The sequence below is a fragment of the Talpa europaea genome (genome assembly GCF_964194135.1).
Source record: "Talpa europaea genome assembly, chromosome: 11".
Classification (NCBI taxonomy): domain Eukaryota; kingdom Metazoa; phylum Chordata; class Mammalia; order Eulipotyphla; family Talpidae; genus Talpa; species Talpa europaea.
This window is the reverse complement of record NC_140078.1, coordinates 74,663,140-74,683,483: the sequence shown is the minus strand read 5'-3', so window position 1 is coordinate 74,683,483 and position 20,344 is coordinate 74,663,140. Positions and strand designations below refer to the sequence as shown.

Sequence of the window (20,344 nt, the reverse complement as noted above, 5' to 3'; positions counted from 1 at the left end):
TTTTCACCTGGAATGCATTTACTTTTAGGTTCCAGTTTAACTTAAAAATCAGCTCCTTATTTGCCTCCTGTTATGGCAGCATTTACAAGTGAATTCATTTATGAACATTACCAGAGGCAGAGCCTTTTCTTCAGAGAACAGCAAGTGAAATTGGCTGCAGAGATGCATCTCTGGCAGCAGGGTCTGAATTAGATCTATTTTCACCTCACCTGCCACTAGCAGGCAAGCAGCCTGCAGGGCTCCCAGCCGCCCCCTCTACCCCCCAAGGACTCAGCTGTGCTGGGAGGGCTCTGCCAAGCTCTCCTGGTCAGTCTGAAGATGAGAGGGCTCTGAAGCCTCCTCCCGCCCACATCCCCAGTCCTGAGAGAAGAAAGCTTTCCTGAGGGTAAAGTGACCCTCAGCACAGTGCTTCCAGGGCAGGAACACAGGCCCAGAGCATAGGCCACAGGCCTGCGCCATCCCAGGGAGGGGCTTGAAAATCAGGGCTTTAATCCTGGAAGACAGAACCAGCAGAATAAAAATGGGACACATGGACATCTGCCAAGATAATGGAAGAAAAGCGAGATAATTTGCTAAAGGGAAATGAAGCAAACAAAAAATGAGGATTCAAAATGTAACAAGCACAAAGCAAAAAAATGTTAAAAGGAAGGCATTTAGATAACATCAAGTTTGAAGAGCGGGCATCTGCATTTAGTCCTTTTCTCTTTCCCGGAAAACAGGGAAAAAACAAGGATGGAAGGAAGGAACCTGGTGACTGACAGGTTGTACTGAGCGCTGTCCTGGGAGCTCAGTTCTATCTTAATTGAACTACAATGGTTCTTACTAGAAACTGCTCGAATTTACCTCAAAGCTGACGTTCAGCGAACTCTGCCATGGTAAAGACTTCCTCTTTCAAGCATGAGCCCAGGAAGGGTTGTTCAACAAGAGCTCCGTGCTGGTTACTGAAGGGTGGCCCCTGTTCATTGACCTGACAGCACTCTTCATTTCCAGAAATTCACTTCAAATCCCAATTAGTTTTGGTCGACTGACATTCCAAGACTACCTGTTTTGGGTTAAAATATAGCTAGACAGCATTTTTTTTTTTTTTTTTTAAGGACTCACAGGGCTGGGAGGAACCTGAGGCTGACCCTTGCCAGAAAACAGGCAAATCTCCAAAGCAAGTAGTTACTTGTCTTCTCCCTGCTCTCTAAGGTTGGAGGATTAAAAACCTCCACTTCCAAGGATGAAATATTAAACAGGAGTATTTTATCTCTGAATGGTCGAGAAGCTATCTGTCACATTCAGTGGAGAATTCTGTCACTGGTACCCACTGGCCCGTGATGGGCGGTGGTGGAAAAGCCACAGCTGCCAGAGTCCTGACCTGGGCCTGACCTGACCTGCTCAGCCTGTCCCTGTCATCGTGTGCACTTTACACGGAAGAAACAGAGGCTCAGAGAGGTTCAGGTTGGGTGACTTGCCCAGGGTTACTTAGAAATGGGGAGGGCATTCTTCTAACACTCCAGGCAAGCAAACCATCCATCCTGCCACTGGCACATTTGTGTCCTCAGAGAACCAAAGTGCTTCATTTAAGGCCAATGTTTTGGTTCAGACTGTGAATAAAAATGACAATTCTTGAGTGAGTTTCTCCGACTGTAACTGTTTAACCACACATCATATTCACAGAAATTATTTGTGCACAGCCATCCTGAACAAAGTTTAAATAACTCAGACTGATGTTTTTAGAAGTGGTTTTCTACAACACAGATTTTTATAAAAAGTGAAACCGTTAGTCCAAGTTAAAGAAAAAAAAAAAGGAACCTGAATTAGTTCTGTGTCTAATCAAAACAATAGTTATCAGAGTGAAAGCAGAGGGGCTGGGATTATGCTCCCCAGACATTTGGCAGTTCATTTTCTCTCATGCCTGTGACTAAAACCAGACTTGCAAATTAAAAATATGCCTATCATTTTTTTCAAAAAAATTTCAAATAAAAGACTCTGCAACTCTACCCACACAAACACTGCTTTAAGCAACTTGAATGAAGAAATGGAGAGAATCTTGAGATGCAATTATTTTCCCAAATGACAAATGACAAGAGATTTTTTTCCAAATTGGTTTGAGGGGCAGATCAAGAATTTAAAGTTACAGTTTGATAGATAATACCTGGTAGATAATAACTGCCTTGCAGAGTCTTTCTAAAAAGCTACTCATTAAAAAAATTTAATAAGAAATCAAAAATTTGAGGGAAAAATTCATTTCCTCCTAACCACATGTTTAGAATGGGAAAACACATGAAACAGATATTGAAAGGAAAAAGGAAAGAGACGATGACGTACTTTTGAATTAAATTTCCTATTCCAATGACATTTTATCAGGTCTGATATTCTGCTCTTTCCTCTCTCACCACTTTCTTTACCTGTTCACATCACTTTATCTCTTTTGTAAATGGCATCACCAACGACATCTGGTTAAATGTACAGAACGCATGAGGTCAAAATCCAGCACTGAATCTTATTTCATGGTTATCCTGGGGAACTACAGGAGCAAAATAATCCAGACCCATTCTCTGAATCCAGCACATCAACCACTCTGGGGAAGTGAGTATGTGGAATCCCAATGCAGTGGGTCAAATGATAAATTTGACTTATATACGAATTCAGTATAACTTACTGTTTGTTCTCATCCATTATTGATATGAAGTGATTGTTTTCCTTTGATTAGGTGGCAAAAAGTTATGAAATCTAAACATTCCTTATTTTCTGTACTTCACTCATAGGACAAAAAGACAAATCACCAACTGCTATTCTAAAGGATTTAAAGCCTAAATTTCCTAGTCTACCAATCACCTTTCAGCTCAATATCTTAAGCTTACATTCACACTGTGTGATACAGTATTCAATCATATCTCTAAATCAATGGAAAATAATATTGTTATATTAAATGAAAGATTTTTTATTTTAGCAATTTGCTAAAAATTAAAAGCCAAAGTAGGGCCTCCCCTGGTGGCACAGCGGTTGAGTGCTGGGCTGTGAAGCTGCCCGCAGCCTCTGCAGCACTGGTTTGAACCCTGGCTGCCAGCGAGGGTCCCACATGGTGCAACAGACATATCCTGGAGCGCCCACTGCTCCCCTCAGCAGTGTACTTCTTAGTCAGCCTGCCTGTTCTGTTCTCCGCTCTGGCTCTGGCGAATTCTCTCACCCTCCCATGCTTCTGACTGTACCCAGTGCTAGTATAAATAAATAAATAAATCTAAAAAAATAAATAAATAAAAATAAAAATAAAAAAGCCAAAGTAAAGAGACTATGCTTTCCTGATAGGGTAAATACTAAAACATAACACACAGATGATAACTTCAAAGTCAAAGGACTTGAATTTAGTAATAGAAAAGGCACAAAAGGATGGGAATTGGCCCTAGCCATATTCCTTTTATTCCTGTCTCATTCATCAGCTAATACAAATTCTGTGTCTGCAGTAATCCTGTCCCTACGAAGCTTCTAGTTTTGGTGGTTACAGACTAGTATCTTTGACCTTGATGAAGCCAACAGTACAGCTTTTTAATAACCTGCAACATCTGATAAAAAAGTAAATAGATGTGCAATAGTGTAGGCATTTACCAGGATAAGGAAGACCTATTCCCACACATGTTGCCCTCAAGGCAATGTGATTATTAATCTATTACAGAATCTGACATGGAATTCTTAGAACTTTTAGTATCTTACTAGATTAATATTTTAATCTTTTTAATGTATAGTTTTAAACATTCTGAAATCTTTAGAGTGAGTGACTTATTATGGGGTGAGTTATTTTCTTTACAAATACAGACACACTTTAATGACATACATGGACACAATCCAAAACACAGGGCATGACTTGTAAGGTACAGTGGCCCTGAGGCCCTTCTCTGTGGGGGTAGATCTCTGTTTCTAGGCCCCTTCTGCTCCCACTATTCCTGATATACTCCTATGATGACCAGGAAAATAAATTTTATTATTCTTCATGGTCCAATCCATAATTTCCACCAGTAAAAACAAATCTGGTTTGGGTTTGGCCATGTCTTCTACACTGGGGGAAAAAAATAAGATATTCAAATTTTAAATTTTGGTTAGAAAACCAGGGAAATGAGATAAATTGCAATGCACAGAGATTGTTTGCTAGGGAAGACAACAATGGCCAGAAGCTTTCAAGAGCTTTAATAAAGCATTTTAATGTCTGGGTGTCTCCATGCACTTTTTTTTTCCTAGTGAGAACAAAGAATATTGGGTTAAATAATAGTCTATCTGTAAGTGATAAGGACAGAATTAATTCAGTCTAAATTTGTGCAAAGTATCAACTATTATAGAAAACTATATGGATTAATATGGGATTATTTTACAGCTCCCTTTTGAGGGTTACCCTTGTTATGGACCTCAACCCCAGGTAGTGTTTTGGGGGAAAAATCCTTTAGTTTTATCAAGACTGGAGGGTCCATATAAATTGCTCATATGTACTTCATCAGAAAGTGTTCTCTTCCCCAGTGATCCAGAAAGACATATGACCTAACTGTTCCATTTTTTGCACAGTACCTATTTTAAGATTCCATTTTTGTTTTTTTCTTTGTCCAAGGACATCATTTGTCATTTACTTAATATATTAGCTTCTGAACTATGTATGAGTCAACAAGCTCAGTTTTATTAAGTGGAGATTTATGCAGAGTTTACTGGGCACCAGGTCCTGCACAGAGTGAGGGGACAAAGGGGTGCGTATGGTATCAGCTGGCCAAGCACAGTGGGGCAAATGTACAGAACTGGTCACCAGGCCCCTACATCACACAACAGGGGAGGCTTTGGTGGCCTGTGTAGCTGAGGGGATGGACATAGCGGAGGTATCTGGGAATACATGAGTGTGAAGCTGCTGACACAGTGTCACGAGGAAGAGGAAGAAGTAACAGGAGAGGGGTCTGAGAGGCACACAGGAATCAGTATTTGTTAGAGTATTAATCACCATGGAAGAAAGTGATCACTTATGTATCAGAGAAATCTGCTGTATGAAAAATCACTTGCAAAGGGCTAACAGGCTCTACCTGGGAACGGTTCTGAGGTGCATGGCTCATGAGAAGGCTTAGCGCAGGCTCAGATCCCCACCTGCTGCATGCTGGCTCGTCCCTGCCTTGTTATAAGTACTGCCCTCTGTGTGTAGGTCATGGTAACAGGTATGACTGCTGGTGAAGTCTGACTTGTCATCTAGCCTGGGTTATCATTTTATCCCAGAACTCCTTCCTGGTTCACCCAGTGATGCAGGGCACCCAGACATAAGGAGGTAGTCCCCTCTTTCATCATCCTCACCTCCACCCCCTACTGCCAGGCTTCACAGGTTGTCTTACTCACACTGACTCACCCCAGCCTCACTCTAACCTCATGTGGAGGCACCATTTTCTTGGTCTCACTTGGCAGTTGGGGAGACTATGACACAGAAAGGTCAAGTCACTCCCCTGAAGATGCACAGGGCTGACAGACAAGCCACCTGACAGGAAAAAAGGGTGAGGCAGGCTCAGAGGGGTCCCCTGAACTCTTGAAACACTATGAACTTTGATCCACCTTTCATTGAAGCTTACTAAGCCTGGACCTGACTGGGGACCTTGGGAAACGGACCATCCTCTTTGCAAGGACTGAAGCTCTGACACTGCCACTCACAGGCTTTCTTAGAAGCCAGTTCTTTATCTGGAGTCAACATTTCATTCTAAACCTCATGTCAGCAAATCAATACATGATTATATTTTCACAGCCCAATACTTTAGCATCCTCAGCCTATGCTGTGAAACTTTAAACTTTCCATTAAAAATGCTTACATATCAGCCATAACTTGAGAACACAAATACTGGAAAAGAAAAGTTCAGTAACTCTTGGGAGATGCTGGAAGTGGTTTAAATATACTTAACCCTACAAGATGGAGGCATTTCTTAACATTTAATGCAGACTGGCCCGGCTGGACTGCAGAGTCAAGAGTTCCACAACCGACTGAGGCCCTTGAGCGCTGTAATTAGCATTGTGGTGTCTTCTTTTAGTCCTTGTCTTCTCTCAACTGATTTTTGAAGCTGTTAGCACTCTCCCTGGCTCCACCTGGACCCTGCTCTGGGAGGGCTGGGCTCCCCAGGCTGCTAAAGTGGCGACTGTGCTGAGGAAGCCCCTGTGCTCCAGGCTGGAAGAGAAGACGCCTTTCTATTTTTAATGGGATCTTAAAATTACTGAGAGTTGAATAAATCAATTCGAAAAGAAATAAAAGGGCATCACTAGGATGATATTTACTGTCTAGAATTCTTTGTAAAGGTCTCACCAACTGAAGCCTAATCATTTGAAAATGCCCTTTGCAAAGCAAACAATTTTATTTTTCCCAGTTTGCTTCTCACCTTCAAGTATATCTAATTTGCTTATATATTTAGAAATGCCACAGAGTTTCCTATCTGACCCTGAAAATAGAACAGCTCCCAGTACCTTCCTCCCATCCATGCCAGCATTCCCCACGGCTTCCTCTGTTGCCAGCTGAGAGGAATACCAGGCCACAGAGCACTGCTCCACATGGGACCTGGGCTCCTCCTTAGAGTCCTGATGTGCTCATCTAAAAAACAGATCTCGGGCCTTCCCACAGAAAATGGAACCATTGCTTCATTTTATTAATCAAAAAGCTGATCAGCAAAGAAGCTACCGACTCATTCTGAGTGCAGCACTAGGCTCAGAGCTGGCCTGTTCTCGCACTCCTGGCCACGCGGCGTGTGCCTTTGCTGGAGGCTGGGGTTGAGGGCGAGGGGTGTGATGCAGTAGAGGGGATTTTTAGTTTAGGTGCCTGGGCCCCACTTTAGATTTATTGGAATCAGAGCCTTTAAGTTGTGGGCCTAGGCACAAGTGTTCTTCAAAATTTCTACAGTCCAGATGCACAGTCCTAGTTAAGAATTGTTGGAGGACTTAGATTTCTTAATCATGTTTTTGGCCACAAAATGGGAATTAAGTTGAAAAGTAGCCAATCAAATACAAATTAAACATGATATTTGTTCTTAAGTAGTAATTATGATTGACAAACTTACAGTTGATTTCCGGTCACTTAGTGAAAGAGTCAGGGAATAGTCTAGGCATTAATGAGATTTATTCTTAAATGTTTTCAATAATTCCATTTTTGATCTGGGGACCAAGAATTGACCAGATGACGTGGCAGAAGCTCCCTCTGCCTTTGGAACATGGGAATGGCCCAGGGAGTTGAAACTCTTCTTTATTTACCGAGCAGATGGTTAAATGTCAGAGTAAGAAAAATATGAAAAAATTCTATATCCTAGAAATGGCAGTAGTTCAGCAAGTAAATAGAAGATTTAAATCAGTTACTTTGAATTTCTGAAAAGCACAGAGTGGGGAGTGTTTCATACCCGAGACCTCCTGGACATTTTAGAACCTATGGACAGAAAGATGAATCAGGAAATGTGATGAAAATATCTTGGTTTCCAACTTGGCAGCACAACTTTGGGGGCCCATGCAGCAGAATCCACTGTGCACAAAGCCTTGGACCCATGAGAGAGAGGAGAGGGGCAGCTGCCACGGGGTCTTCTGCCCAGATTTTGTCCTGCACCTTTTATCCTCAGATTGTAATTTTAACAAAAAGCAGTGAGACAGGTGGAGGGAGGAGCACTCCCTGGACCCTGACCATCAGGTCCAGCACTGCCTCCTGCCCAATTGATGGCACAGTCATTCTAGCTGTACCTGCATGAAGAGTTACCTTCAGTACACGCTGGCACATCCTGGTTGGAGGCATTTGATAAATACACTGAGCTGACAACTCTGGACATCTCTGTCCCTCCAGGAAATTAATAGCAAAATCAGTTGTTAAGTTGATTTTCTTAGAAAGAGATGTTTGTCAGAGAATCACATTATGACCTCAGAAGAAAAAATTCCCAAAGAGCCTGGAAATCTTTTAGACTTTTTCTCCTTTTTAAATAATGAGATAAAATTTTTGTTAGTATTTCATTTTTTAATGACAATGACTATAAATCTCTCTTACTTTTGAATTGGGATTCTGCTTCACTGTCAGGTAGGTTATACCTAAAGATATGGAAATCCAGGAGTGGAGATGACTTGAGAAGCGACACAGCCACAGCCAACGCAGACACTAATAACCATCTCACACTCCCCCCACCAAAGCCAACACAACAGCTCTGCAGTAGGATGCTTAGGCAAATATATTCAGTAACGAGAAACATGTTAATAACATGCAACATCAATACAGATCATATGCTTTTAAAGACAAATACAGGGCAATGTGAAATCCTGAGTGCCAGGAAAGCTTTGCTCACTGGACCTGGAATTAAGGTGTGTTTACACCAGCTGGGTAGCTGTCTGCCACAGTCTATGACACCTCACTAGCAATGTACTAGGGGAAACTTAATTTACAAAAACTCTTGCAAAGACAATGTTGTACATTAAAAACATTTTTGCTTACAAAATTTTTGGATGCTACATCTCACACACACACAACCCCCATAATTTTAGGTTAGCATCTAATGTTTTTCTCACAAACTAAATAGTTGCAAAATATATTTTTCAGCGTACTGCAAATACTGACACATATTTAGGTCATACTTTTGAAGGTGTGCAACAGATCCCAAATATACATGCCAAAGTAATGTGATACCCACCATTGCCCACTTAAAAAATATACTAATATGCTCTTAATAGCAAAAATTTTGTTTTTCCTAATTTGCCTTCTTTGAAACATTTTCTTTCCACTTCTCCCAAAAACTTGCATCCTAATAACATGTATTTTTCACTTGAATGTCTTTATCAATCATTCTTGCATTATGTTGCCACAATAATAACATGCTCATAAACTGAATTGTTAAAGCTCTTAGAATTTCCTGTGACTAGATGTCTCATGATAAGGATTTAAATTTTCTTCAGATTTAAATGATTGATCATTAAAATTAATATTGGTACAGATATGATAAAAATATATAAGTATACCATACATTCTGATAAATAATTATTGAACATAGACTTCTGAATCTATTTTGGAATCATATCTTATAAGGAGATGGATTTAGTATTGGTGTGCAGGTGGGAAGTTGGGAGGCCTTTGTTAAAAGCAATTCTGATCTGACACCTACATTCTGAAAGTTTCTCTGTTACCTAGGAGGCTTTTATCTGGGGATAAGGGGCAGAGAAGGCTCAAGATGGTTTAGAGGTCTGCAAAGTGGGGGGAAGGCTGAAGTGAAAGGAGAGGCGGCCTGGCTACAGACAGCTAGGAGGGACCAGCAGGCCCCTGGCACCCTTCACTAGTTGGGGTTTAGGAAGGAGGGTATGTGTAAGTTGAGATATGAATGTTGAGGCTTATGACTCAGACCTGTGCCCACTCTCTCCTCGCAAAGCAAAGGCACGCTGCTGTCAGGGGCGTGCACTGCCCACCCTCGATGTTCATTCTACTCTGCTCTCACTTCTTTTTCAGAGAGATGCTGAGTAAACACTATAAAACAGTGAACGGGGTGCCAAGTTACTAGTGTGCAGACTTGCCCTCTGCTCATGGTCTTGCCACGGGTCTACTGAGGAATTTACAAACAAATGCCACTTTGTGTCACAAGGCATCTTGGTTTCCACACTTAATTCATGGTCTCAAATTTCATGTCTACAATGCATAGTAAGTGAAAATAAATTTTACTTAAAAAATTTCATGATGTTTAAAACATTTCTTCTAAAAATAAAAAAGAAATGATTGTAAATAGGAGGAGGAAGAATGTGTGAAGGTTGTGCCCACCGTGTGTGTCTGAAAATGGTATAAGGAAATTGAAGAAATTACACAAATCAAAGGAGTAAGGCCTTTATCCCCTTATTTATGACATCGATGTTCCATATGCAGAAAAGAGGAATTACACATGGCAAATAGTCTCCCTTCCAAAAAATTCCCACTGTACTTAAAATGTGACACAGGTACATGGTCAGAAAATTCAAAGTGCACATGACAAGAGAAATCTCTTTTCAAAGGTAATTACACTCAAGGTCTCCAGTGAGTCCTTCCAAGAGAAACAAATGTGCAGATGAGCATTCCTCCGCTCGTTTCTCTCCCCTTCTCCCCTTCCCTCACCTCACTCTTCTTTCAACATTTGACTCAAAAGATTTTTCTGTATCTTCCTTTTTTCACTTAATAGCCAACACACACACACACACACACACACACACACACACACACACACCAGCAGCAGAAACAGACCGTTTTTTAAAAAGTGGATTCATAGATTTTTATCACCTGGATATACTGTAATGCATTTAACCATAGCCTACTGAGGAATTCCGTTGTCTCCAGGTTTTCAGTAATAAAAGTGCTTTGATCACTTTATTTTGGTGTACTGTGCAGGTGTAACTGTTACCCTCACAAGAACGACTTTGGGTTGGAGGGTAATTTATATTTTGATTCATTTACATTCTAGAAAGGCTAAACCAATTCACATTTTTGCAAAGAGTATACAAAAGTGTCCCCTTCTCACATACCCAATGAGGACAGCTTATCAACCGGCATTTGCCAATAAAGCTTGATGTTTCACTGTTGCTTGGATTTACATTTCTTTAATTTTAGTAAGGATGGGTATCTCTTTAAATGTTATCTTTTGATTATTGGATTGTCTTTTCTTATAAATTTATAGAAAATTGTTTTGAGTTAAAGATACTAAGTACCTTTCGTGTGTTGCAAATATTTCTCCAGTTTGCCCAATATTTCTTTTGAGCTTCCATATTCTTTTTGTCATATGGAAGTTTTATATTTTCATGTATTTTACTTTTCAATTTTTGTATTTTGTATCCTGATTAGGAAGGTGTTTACACTGTAAGATATATTCAGGCTCTATTATAGACATTTTATGGTTCAAGTTTTTTTTACATTGAAACCTCTTAACCACCTGAATTTCACAGGAGAGGGATTATGTGTGGAAGTAGGTAGAATAAGTGAAATAATCCCTCCAAACAACTCTTTGTCATCAAACTGTAACAAACAATCCATCCCTCTCCACCACTAACATAAAATGTCACTACTACCAGAAAGTCCCTGTTTTATTCGGACCCATTTATGGACTCTGCTCTACTCCACTGATCTGTCCATTTCTCCCCTAATTAAAAATGAATTACTGTAACTAAGAATACATTTTAATAGCTAGCACAGCCAGAGTCTCACCTTTCCTTGTCCCCCCTTCCTTGCTGTTCTATCCCCTGATGTTTGTTTCAATTGGCAGCGCATTGTCACAAGATTGAATCTCTTGATCCCACTCAAGTTTTAAAAATACTCCTCATGTAGATTATTCATATTGTTTTCCTCAATTACCACCTATAGCTTTCAAATTTTGGTCTCTTCTATAAATGACGAATCTTCTTCAATACTATTTCAAACTGGCTATTATTTCTTGTAAGGAAACAGTTCTCAATACACTTTGTAACCTGCCTCCTCACCAAATTTCTTGTTGTTTCTATTAACTTATCTTGAGGTTTACAGATACAATCCTCAAGCAATGATAAATATGCCTCTTCCAGGCTTCCTAAACTACTTTTTTATTCCTTCTTCTTGTCTAGGTGCATTGGTTAGCATCTCTACACAATGCTGAGGGCCAGTGGTGAAAATGGGTATCCTGACATTGCCATTAATGCTTAGTGAACTTGTCCTACACCAAGGCAACAGAGGTCATTTTTTTCCCTTTCAATTCCCCAAATGTAAGAGGAAATATTCCTATAAAAGATGCTTTGGACATCTAAAAGATCATGGGGTAAGAGAGGTCCTGGGCCCAGAGATTATTCCTAGGATGAAACCGTCATGTTGGTTTGATCGTTACATTCCTTTGTATCATTGGAGAAAACAAGTTTTGGGTATGTTGGGAATCTCTCTCTCTGGAAGTCATTGGGAAGTGGTTTCCACTTTGATGACCTTTTTTTGTTGCTTCTGCCCACACTTTCTCACATTCTCTCCCACTCTCTGCAAGACAGTATTCAGGATTCTATTTACTCACTTCTCTAGTAATGTTTCCGTGGGAGGCAGACTTAAACTCTGTGGGAAGCTGCCCCACAGTGATTCTTGGAAATCTCTGCCTATTCTTCTGCTGAATGCTAGCCCTATTCTTTATTTAACATAGCTTGAATATTTTTGTTTTGCTTAATTTCATTCTTTAAACCTCTGTGTTGTTCATGTTACTAGGATTTTGGCTTTGTTTTATGCCACCCCAGAGTGCTGTCTTCTATATTTATTTAAACTGGTAGCTTCGAGACTGAGGGAAATACTGAGAGTGAGTCTGCTGAATTTTGAATTATGTCTCTTGGCATTTGCTAAAGAAATAAATTTATTTTCAGGAAAGTTGCCCTTACCTGCTGCTTGAGTGCCTCCAAAGACTCAAATTCCAATCTGGCCAGTTTCATCTGGATATGCCGTGGCTTATCAGGTATGGCAAATGCAAGTATAAACTTTAAAGCCAGGAGTGCATGCTGAAAATAAAAAAGAATACCTGTTGACGTTAACACAGTGAGCCACATGTGCAGGGAAAAAAATTGGTAACTAGGCAATCTGTGAACCTTCTCGTTAATCTTGGTAATTTCTAATTACCAAATTCTAATTTCATGACAAATCAGAGATCAACCAGGTTCATGAGTTACATTTAATTCACCCACCCTACTGTGGTCCATTCAATAATTATTGACTTACTTTGCTCCGTTCTTTTAAAATCACTTATTACCTTAAATTGATTTCATGCACTACTCTCAATGCTTTAGGAAAATAAAGTATATTCAAAATTACTTTCCCAAAATGTTTTTTTCCCTACACGTGACTTAACTCCCAAGGTACTTTAGCATACACCATCTGCAGAGTCACTCCACTCTTTACCCAACAACATTCTTTCTGCGCTACATTTCAAATTAAGGTTAACAAAACATCCATGTGGCTTAAACATCAGATACCTTGAACTCTCTGTATCCCCAGTACTATCTGGTGTAGTTTCTTTCATGAAATAATAATCAATACATATTGATTGTGATGAACTACATTGGCTGCTAACTCTATATCGTATAGGAGGGGCACCCAGAAATGTAGAGTGCACCCTTTATAATATAGAGTATACCCATTATCTAGGGAGCTTAAAAGCTATTTTATTTCTCTTCTATACCAACATTAAAGAGGTTCTCTATAACATAAAATATAAGGTTTATAATTTTGCTTCTTTCTCTGCAGAACAGAAATAAACCAAGAGGATTGTTCCATTGTTAGACCTGCTCTTCAGCCACACTGGTTCAAGATATTGATTCTTCTCCATCATTGATCTGCAGGATCAATACCACAGAAATCTGAATGATCAAAAGAATAAAGTAACCTCTTTGAGGATAGCATGAATTACTAAATAGTAGAAGCTGTGAAATAATTCTTAAAGTTGAGAAATAATTAAAAGGCATCAAGAAAATGAGTGAAGGAGAGGGAACAACTCTAAGAAATGTTGCATTGAATTACTGACAGAAAAAGAAAAGAGCTGGAAAATAGTAAATGAATTCCTTACTGTGACATTCACAAGAGGAGGATGAAGGATAAATAACATGTCAAGATCTCTTGGGAGAAGCATGAAACAATTAAGTAAGCCAGCATGATGCTAGAAAAAAGCAATAATTCATTCCAAAGACTTCGAAATCGGCAGAACCACAGGGTTGGCCAGGCACTGCCTCGTATTAACTAGAGATCTGAAACAGACCACGGATGGGCAGTCTTCACCAAAATGTGACTGCCATGACCAAAGAAGACACTAGAAGATTCTGATTAGATGTCTAGGTAATGAAGACAAGTAGGTAATAAAGCATGGACCACATGATGTCATATGTTGTAATTCTGAGCTGATCTAGTTGAATTAACAGGAACCTGGATGTAATCTACAAAGAACAAATGAGTAATCCAGAAAAAAGCTATATGTGTCATTGTTTCATTCCACTGATATAGTAAGCAATAATTTTATATAAGACTATTACCTATTCAGTGGAAATAGTGGGCAGGAAATAAATTAGTGGGTAAGAACTCTTCCATATTTTTCAGAAACTGTGTCCTCAAGTTGCCAGAACCCTCACCATGACCCAGTCACTGGCTCTCTTCCATTCGCCTAACAAATCTTCTTTGGAGCTTTGGTGGGAATTAGTATGGAAAAAAGAACCTGCCAAGGCCTCCCCTTAGATGTAAGTGCCTGGGAGAGGTGTGCACACTTCCTTGGGGATCAGGACTGCTACTGGGGCTAGCAAGGCTGTCACCACTCTCAGTGCTGGGGTCTCCATATGAAGTGATCATAAAACTCTCATGCATTGAAAAAAGTTGGTATTTATTACACAATACTAGTTAAAATAGGAAGTCATTTTAACATGATTAAAACACATAGATGGCAACAAGTAGTTCTCTGTAGTTTATTTTCCTAAAAATAGTTTAGAGTAAATATGAAGAAATAAGTTTCCTTTGAATTATATTTTCAAAATGGGTTCTTAGGAGACCTACTTGTCTCAAAATTTTAGCCTCCCACTGAACAGTTTCAGGGTTCTCTGCTCCTCGAAGAAGCACACAAAACCACAGGGGGAGCACCCTTTCTGGCTAGCTACTAGTGCCGCCGAGAGCCAGCAGGAGAGTGGTGTTGTCTTCCACTCCATTAGTGACTGTTGGGCTAGACTAAGTGTGAAGGAGACTATAGTGAGAGAGATGAAGTCCTGCCTCACAGTCTAGACAAGAAGGGCAACTTACAGGCCACGTAGTACCAGATGTGCGTTACTGTCAGGTTGGTACAAGGTGCCAGGAGCACAAAGACCAGTGGCTTTCTCTGTTTTTAGCAGGCCAAAGAGGGCTTCCTGAAGGAAAAACATGTGAGCAGTCATAGTGATGAGAAGTTATCTAGGGGGAGGAGTGTTTCCAGGGAAAACACATATACAAAGGGACCGAGGAGTTGAAGAGGGAGGGGCCAGAGGCAACCAGGAGTCTGATGACAAGAGAGCTGCAAAACCAAGTTGAGAAGTGAGGAGGCACTGAAGGTAACAATACAGGGCTGACGCGGTCAGACTTCTCCTTCAGTGGACAATTTAGGAGTCTCTGGAAGTGCTGAGAAATCAGCAAAGTGACCTGAAGTGTGTGGAAGAGCAATGGGGATGAAGCTCAAAATAACTGGAGAGATCATTCGCAGAAGACTTGAGGGCCTCCGTGATCATCCACCACCACGGTAAGCACTGGATGAAAGGCAAGTTGGAGGGGGGAGATGGCGTCTGTGTGGGTCATACTCTTCCGGATGTCTGTGGACTAAGTGGACTGTCCAGCAGACAGTGGGAAAAGAAAGTCTCAATTCACAAGATGGCTGGAGGCAGAAATTTGGAAGTCATCAGTGTGTGTGTATATGTGGCAAGAAGAGGGCATAGGATGGACCTAGAGGAAGAGAAATGTGTGTAGCTAAAGGGGAGAGTCCCAAAAAGAAGCTTAAGAAGAAGCAGGTGGGGAAAGGCAGAAATCCAGAAGGTCCTGGAGTTATAGAAGCAAAGGGGAGATAAGGAGCCAGTCGAGGTAGCTGTTGGAAGGTCAAGTATGTGCAGCCTAAAAAGAAACATTTGGGCTTAATCACCAGGAGGCCTTTGGTGACTCTGGGTCCTAGGCACAAAAATAGTTTCATAAAGTCTCATTGGGAAAGAGCGGTAAGAGATGAAGTGGTAGCTTGTGGCTAGCCAGGTGTTTGCTTTTTAAAGGTGTATGTCTTGCATCTGTTGAGATGCACTGGAAAAGGAATGAGGATAGTGGAAAGAGGCACAGATCCTGGAAGGAGAAGTTGTAAGGCACAGAGCTAGACCAGCACACAAGGCAGGGGCTTAGCCACAAACAGGGTCTGGCGATGTCACAGCAGTGGAGGGAGAGCTGACCACGGGGGAAAAAAGGCACTTAGGGCCACTAATTTCAGACAGAGAGAAGAATTTTAAAAAGAAATCTACTCTTCAGAATATGCAATTCAGTACTTAAAATGAGGAAGGAGAGGTGAGAATTACCCACAGTGTTCTCACTTTTTTTTATAGCCCTAATCTTAAACCATTAATAAGTATCATTTCCTCAAAACAGATGATCATAATCTTCAGCAGAAAAAAAGTATTTTAAAAGAACAAAACAATACTAAAGCACCAACTTCATTACTTAGGTTGTAAGAAAGTGTCTGAACATCCTCACGGCAGTTTTTCTTCGCATGTGGCACCAAGGGCAATCTCTTTCTCTTTAGTCTTTAACAGACATGCATTATTTTTACACAGGAAAAAAGCCACGTATGTGAAAAAGAACATAGGGTTCCCTTCCTTGCTTAATAAATGACTTACACACACCCTGCTAGGCTCCTAACTCCACCAGGTCATGACTTCCCACTCGCCCAGTAAACAGACACAACTTTCCACTCAGAGTCTGGCTTTCAATCAGGAGTGGGAGGGAGGGTTGGGGTGGAGGGTAGGGAAAGTAATCACTGTGTCCACTCATTCATTCTGTAAATGTGTAGTGACCCCCTAGGCAGGCCAGACTGCTCACATGGTGGCCTTCTTCCACCACTTCCTTTTCAAAATCATCTGTCACACTGACCCCCACCCTGGCCCCTCACATTGCCACACTCTCAAAGTTCCTCCAATGACAGGTTTGTTTGTTTAAGAAACATCATCTTTACAAAGGAAAGGAGTTGCATCACCATTCACAGATGCCTGCCAATTAATTTAGTTAGTTGGTGTTAGCAAACACTGTCTGCTCACCATCCCCAATAAATTTTATGGGTCACCATGCCCTCAGCACCGTCAGGACTTGGAAGTGGGATGGGGAAGACACCACAGCGTCTACAGCAGTAGGGCACCAGCTCTGAGGAAGGGAGGTACAGAGAAGCAGGAAGGAATCAACATCAAATGATCAGAAATAGGATAAAAAAGATGCCCCTACCCCACCTCTTACCGGGTTCTTATACCCAGGACCCAGGATACAAGCTGAGCATCATGATGGATTAACTAAGCTTTTGTGGTCAAACTTGGGAAACTAAGTAATATTTATAGCACAGTGTTCCAGAAGATCAATTTTTAAAATCTTCTTTACATTTTTTATACAGCAAATCTGTTTCAAGGCTGGGAATGCTTTATGCTAACTGAACTGAGAAAAAAAATTGTGAAAAGCATTTTAGCTATTTTTACTTGTTTTTGTAAATAAAAGAAAACCTAAGATGAGATATGAATCTGCTGAGATCTGAAGAAAAACACACTCAAAATGAATAGTTGGGGTGGTTTTTCATAGCCTATCTATAAAGAGAAGACATTTTATGGGTCATGACTGTGATTCTTCACCAACAATCTTCTTTTAAAGTAAAACTCAAAATTATATCCTGAACAAAGTTAAGGAGAAAAGAAACAGTTGGGGGGAGGAGGGTTGTGGAGAGATGTGTAGGATTTTAAAACTAATAAATACAAAGAAGTTGGCTTCCCATAACAATATGTTTCAAGTAATGATTATAGGGTGTCTTCGTTGGAAAGGGAAGAAAGAACAGAACCAGAGAAAATTAGCACCCAGAAGCTAAATGTTTTCTGGTGCCAGAGGTAAAGTCCTGCCTCTCTGTGATCACATGTCCCTCACCTTTGGTCACTGCAGGGCTGTCAAAGACTTGGGAGTCTCATCCAGATGCCAGAGAGTGAGCAGAACCATTTTATTTTACAAAAACTCAGGAATTCATGGTATGATCGACAGCAGCAGCTGTGTTTGTAGCAGTGTGTCCCCAACCCTGTCTCTTCTCAAATAGAAAATGCATGCAAATTAGAGTTGAATTCTTAGAATTCTGAAAAGCTAATTTGATTTCTACAATGGTATGTCTGCCACATACTTCTTCCCATTCAGAGCCTAGTCACCAATGAATAAAAGAAACTTCTTCAAAAAAGCATCAGCTGATTACCAGACAAATTGCATGCCAAATGCCAATTAATAAAAAATGATTAATGGAGACTGAAAAAAATAGTATGGAATTAGGCTCTTAAGGAAAAAATCTCAGGGATTTTCATTTCAAGATGGAAGACCAAGCACACACATCTACTTCTTCCACCTCCCAGGGTCCCCTGAAATGACAGAAATTATATTCTAAAAGGAACAAGGCTAGAAAACAAGAGAATTTTCTAGAATTTCTGAATGTAGGCATGAGGGAATGAAAACTGTAACTGAAGTCTCCTGCAACAAAGACAGATCCTCCCTAAAGGAAACTCAGAGAGGAGCTAATAACAGATTCAACCCCGCAAAAGGAAAGGATTTGGCCAGGGAGTCAGCACCAAAATGAATGTATTAAAGAACCACCTTCAGAAAAGCCAGGGCCATGGGGAGCCCTTTCTATAATACCTTTTAATGGAGTGACTACAGGTTTTACTCTTGCACTAAAACCAGAGATCAGCCCGTTAAAGAAAAACATGTAATGTTCTGGGAGAGTTTCTTATGTGGGTTTGCTAGGCCTAAGAGAAAAAGAAAGTTCAAGGTCATGCCAAACTCCTAAGGACTCCTAAAGACTTAAAGACCAGAGTGATGTCAGTAAGATGACCAAACAGGAAACCCCAAACCTTGTTCCCCTACAAAGACATCAATTTAACAATACACTGTCCCGAAAGCCTTTAGTGAATGCCAGAAACCAGTTAAGAAGTGTCCAAGGCAAGAACAAAGTCAAGAAAACTCACACTGAAATGAGCAAGAAAAGCTATTGCATTTACTTATGAAAAGCTGTGGCATTTTACCTACAATAGTCCTTCCTTTAAACTGGCACAACTCAGTGCAATTAGGAGAAAATATCCAATTTGTGGTTTCTAATGGTAGGGGGCGGGGAGAGAAGAGTGGAATATACATTCAATGTTCCAATTTTTCAGGAGGTTGCCCTAAGAACTGTTTTATTCTTACTAGACTCAGAGCTCTGGAGAAGACTGAACATACTTTGGATGCCTGGGAGCCACTGAGAACAAAACGGAGCTTGCAGAATTGTTGAAGTACCAGACAATCTGCAGTAATGAAGACAGACACTGGAGGGAGCAAGAGATTATGAACTCCTAAGAAAGAAACTAGAAAGTTCCCTATTTGGGAAATTTTATGCACAAGACCAGAAAAGACATCCCCAGAAAAGTTTGAGAGTCTCAGAATCACTAACTGGGCTGAATGATAAAAGTCTTTCCCTGACAAAGTTAGTCTGTAAAAACTGGGAGAGCTGGTTTTTTTAAATGCCCAAATCCTAGAAAAAAATAACAGGTATACAAAGAAACAGGGACACATGGCACAACTAAAGAAACAAAATTAATCTATAAAAACTAACCCTGAAGAAACAGGCCTATGAATCACTTGGGAAAAAAATTCAAAATAAGCATCTTAAAGAATATTAATAAGATACAAGAGAACACAGATAGACAAACAATGAACACATATGGAATACAGATTAGAACACAGTGCATGAATAAAATGAGAATATAAAGAAATGGATAGAAACTATAAAAAAGTGAAACAAATGGAAATTCTGGACTTACACTTAGGAAAGAATACAACAACTTGATTGAAAAAAAAAAAAAAATCACTAGATGGGTTCCACAACAGATTTAATCAAGCAGAAGAAAGAATCAGCAGACTTGAAGACACATCATTTGAAATGATCACATTACAGAAGCAAAAAGAAAAAGAGAATGAAGAAAGGTGAAGAAAACTTAAGGAACTTAACAGATACTATCCCAGAGGTCAGTACTTCATTATCAGAAGGACTCAGAAGGAGAACAGAGAAAGGAACAGAAGGCTTATTCAAAGAAATAATGCCCACAACCATCACAAATCTGGGGACGAAAATGAATATCCAATTGGGATGTCAAAGAACTATGATGAACCAAGGAGGTCTACATATAGACACAATGCAATCATGTTACTATCAGTAATTACTTTGAATATAAATAGCTTACTCGCCCCAGTCAGAAGACACAGAAGGCCTGAATGGATAGTCCAAGCACCAATTATGTGCTGTGCACAAGAAACCCACTTGAGATGTAAGGATAAACATAGGATAAAGTGAAAGGATGGAAAACTACATTTCATGCAGTAAGTAATCAAAAAAGAAAAGGGATGACCATACTTATAACAGATAAAATAGATTTTAAATAAAAGACTGAGATAAGAGACAAAGAAGGGCATTATCTAATGATAAAATGGTCAATTTACCATGTACATGTAGATATATGTATGTGTGCATACACATACACATCCACAAATCCTTAGCAAGATTAACCAAGATGAAAAGACTCAAACAAAATGCAGAAATGAAAGATTAGACATTACAAATACATACACATACAAACAAACATACATAACACTGATAAAACACTGATAAAACTGAAA

At 40.0% G+C, this 20,344-nt stretch overlaps 1 protein-coding gene across 1 annotated transcript in view; it reads right to left on the bottom strand.

The window, feature by feature from the left end:
* ANO10 (anoctamin 10) overlaps positions 1–20,344 on the bottom strand; it is a gene marked incomplete at its 3' end in the record, with an annotated part of 124,551 nt that overhangs the window by 26,785 nt on the left and 77,422 nt on the right. The window contains exon 11 of the mRNA XM_084247789.1: positions 12,322–12,438. Within this exon, the coding sequence (XP_084103915.1) occupies positions 12,322–12,438 (117 nt within the window). The remainder of the gene's footprint in view (positions 1–12,321; positions 12,439–20,344) is intronic.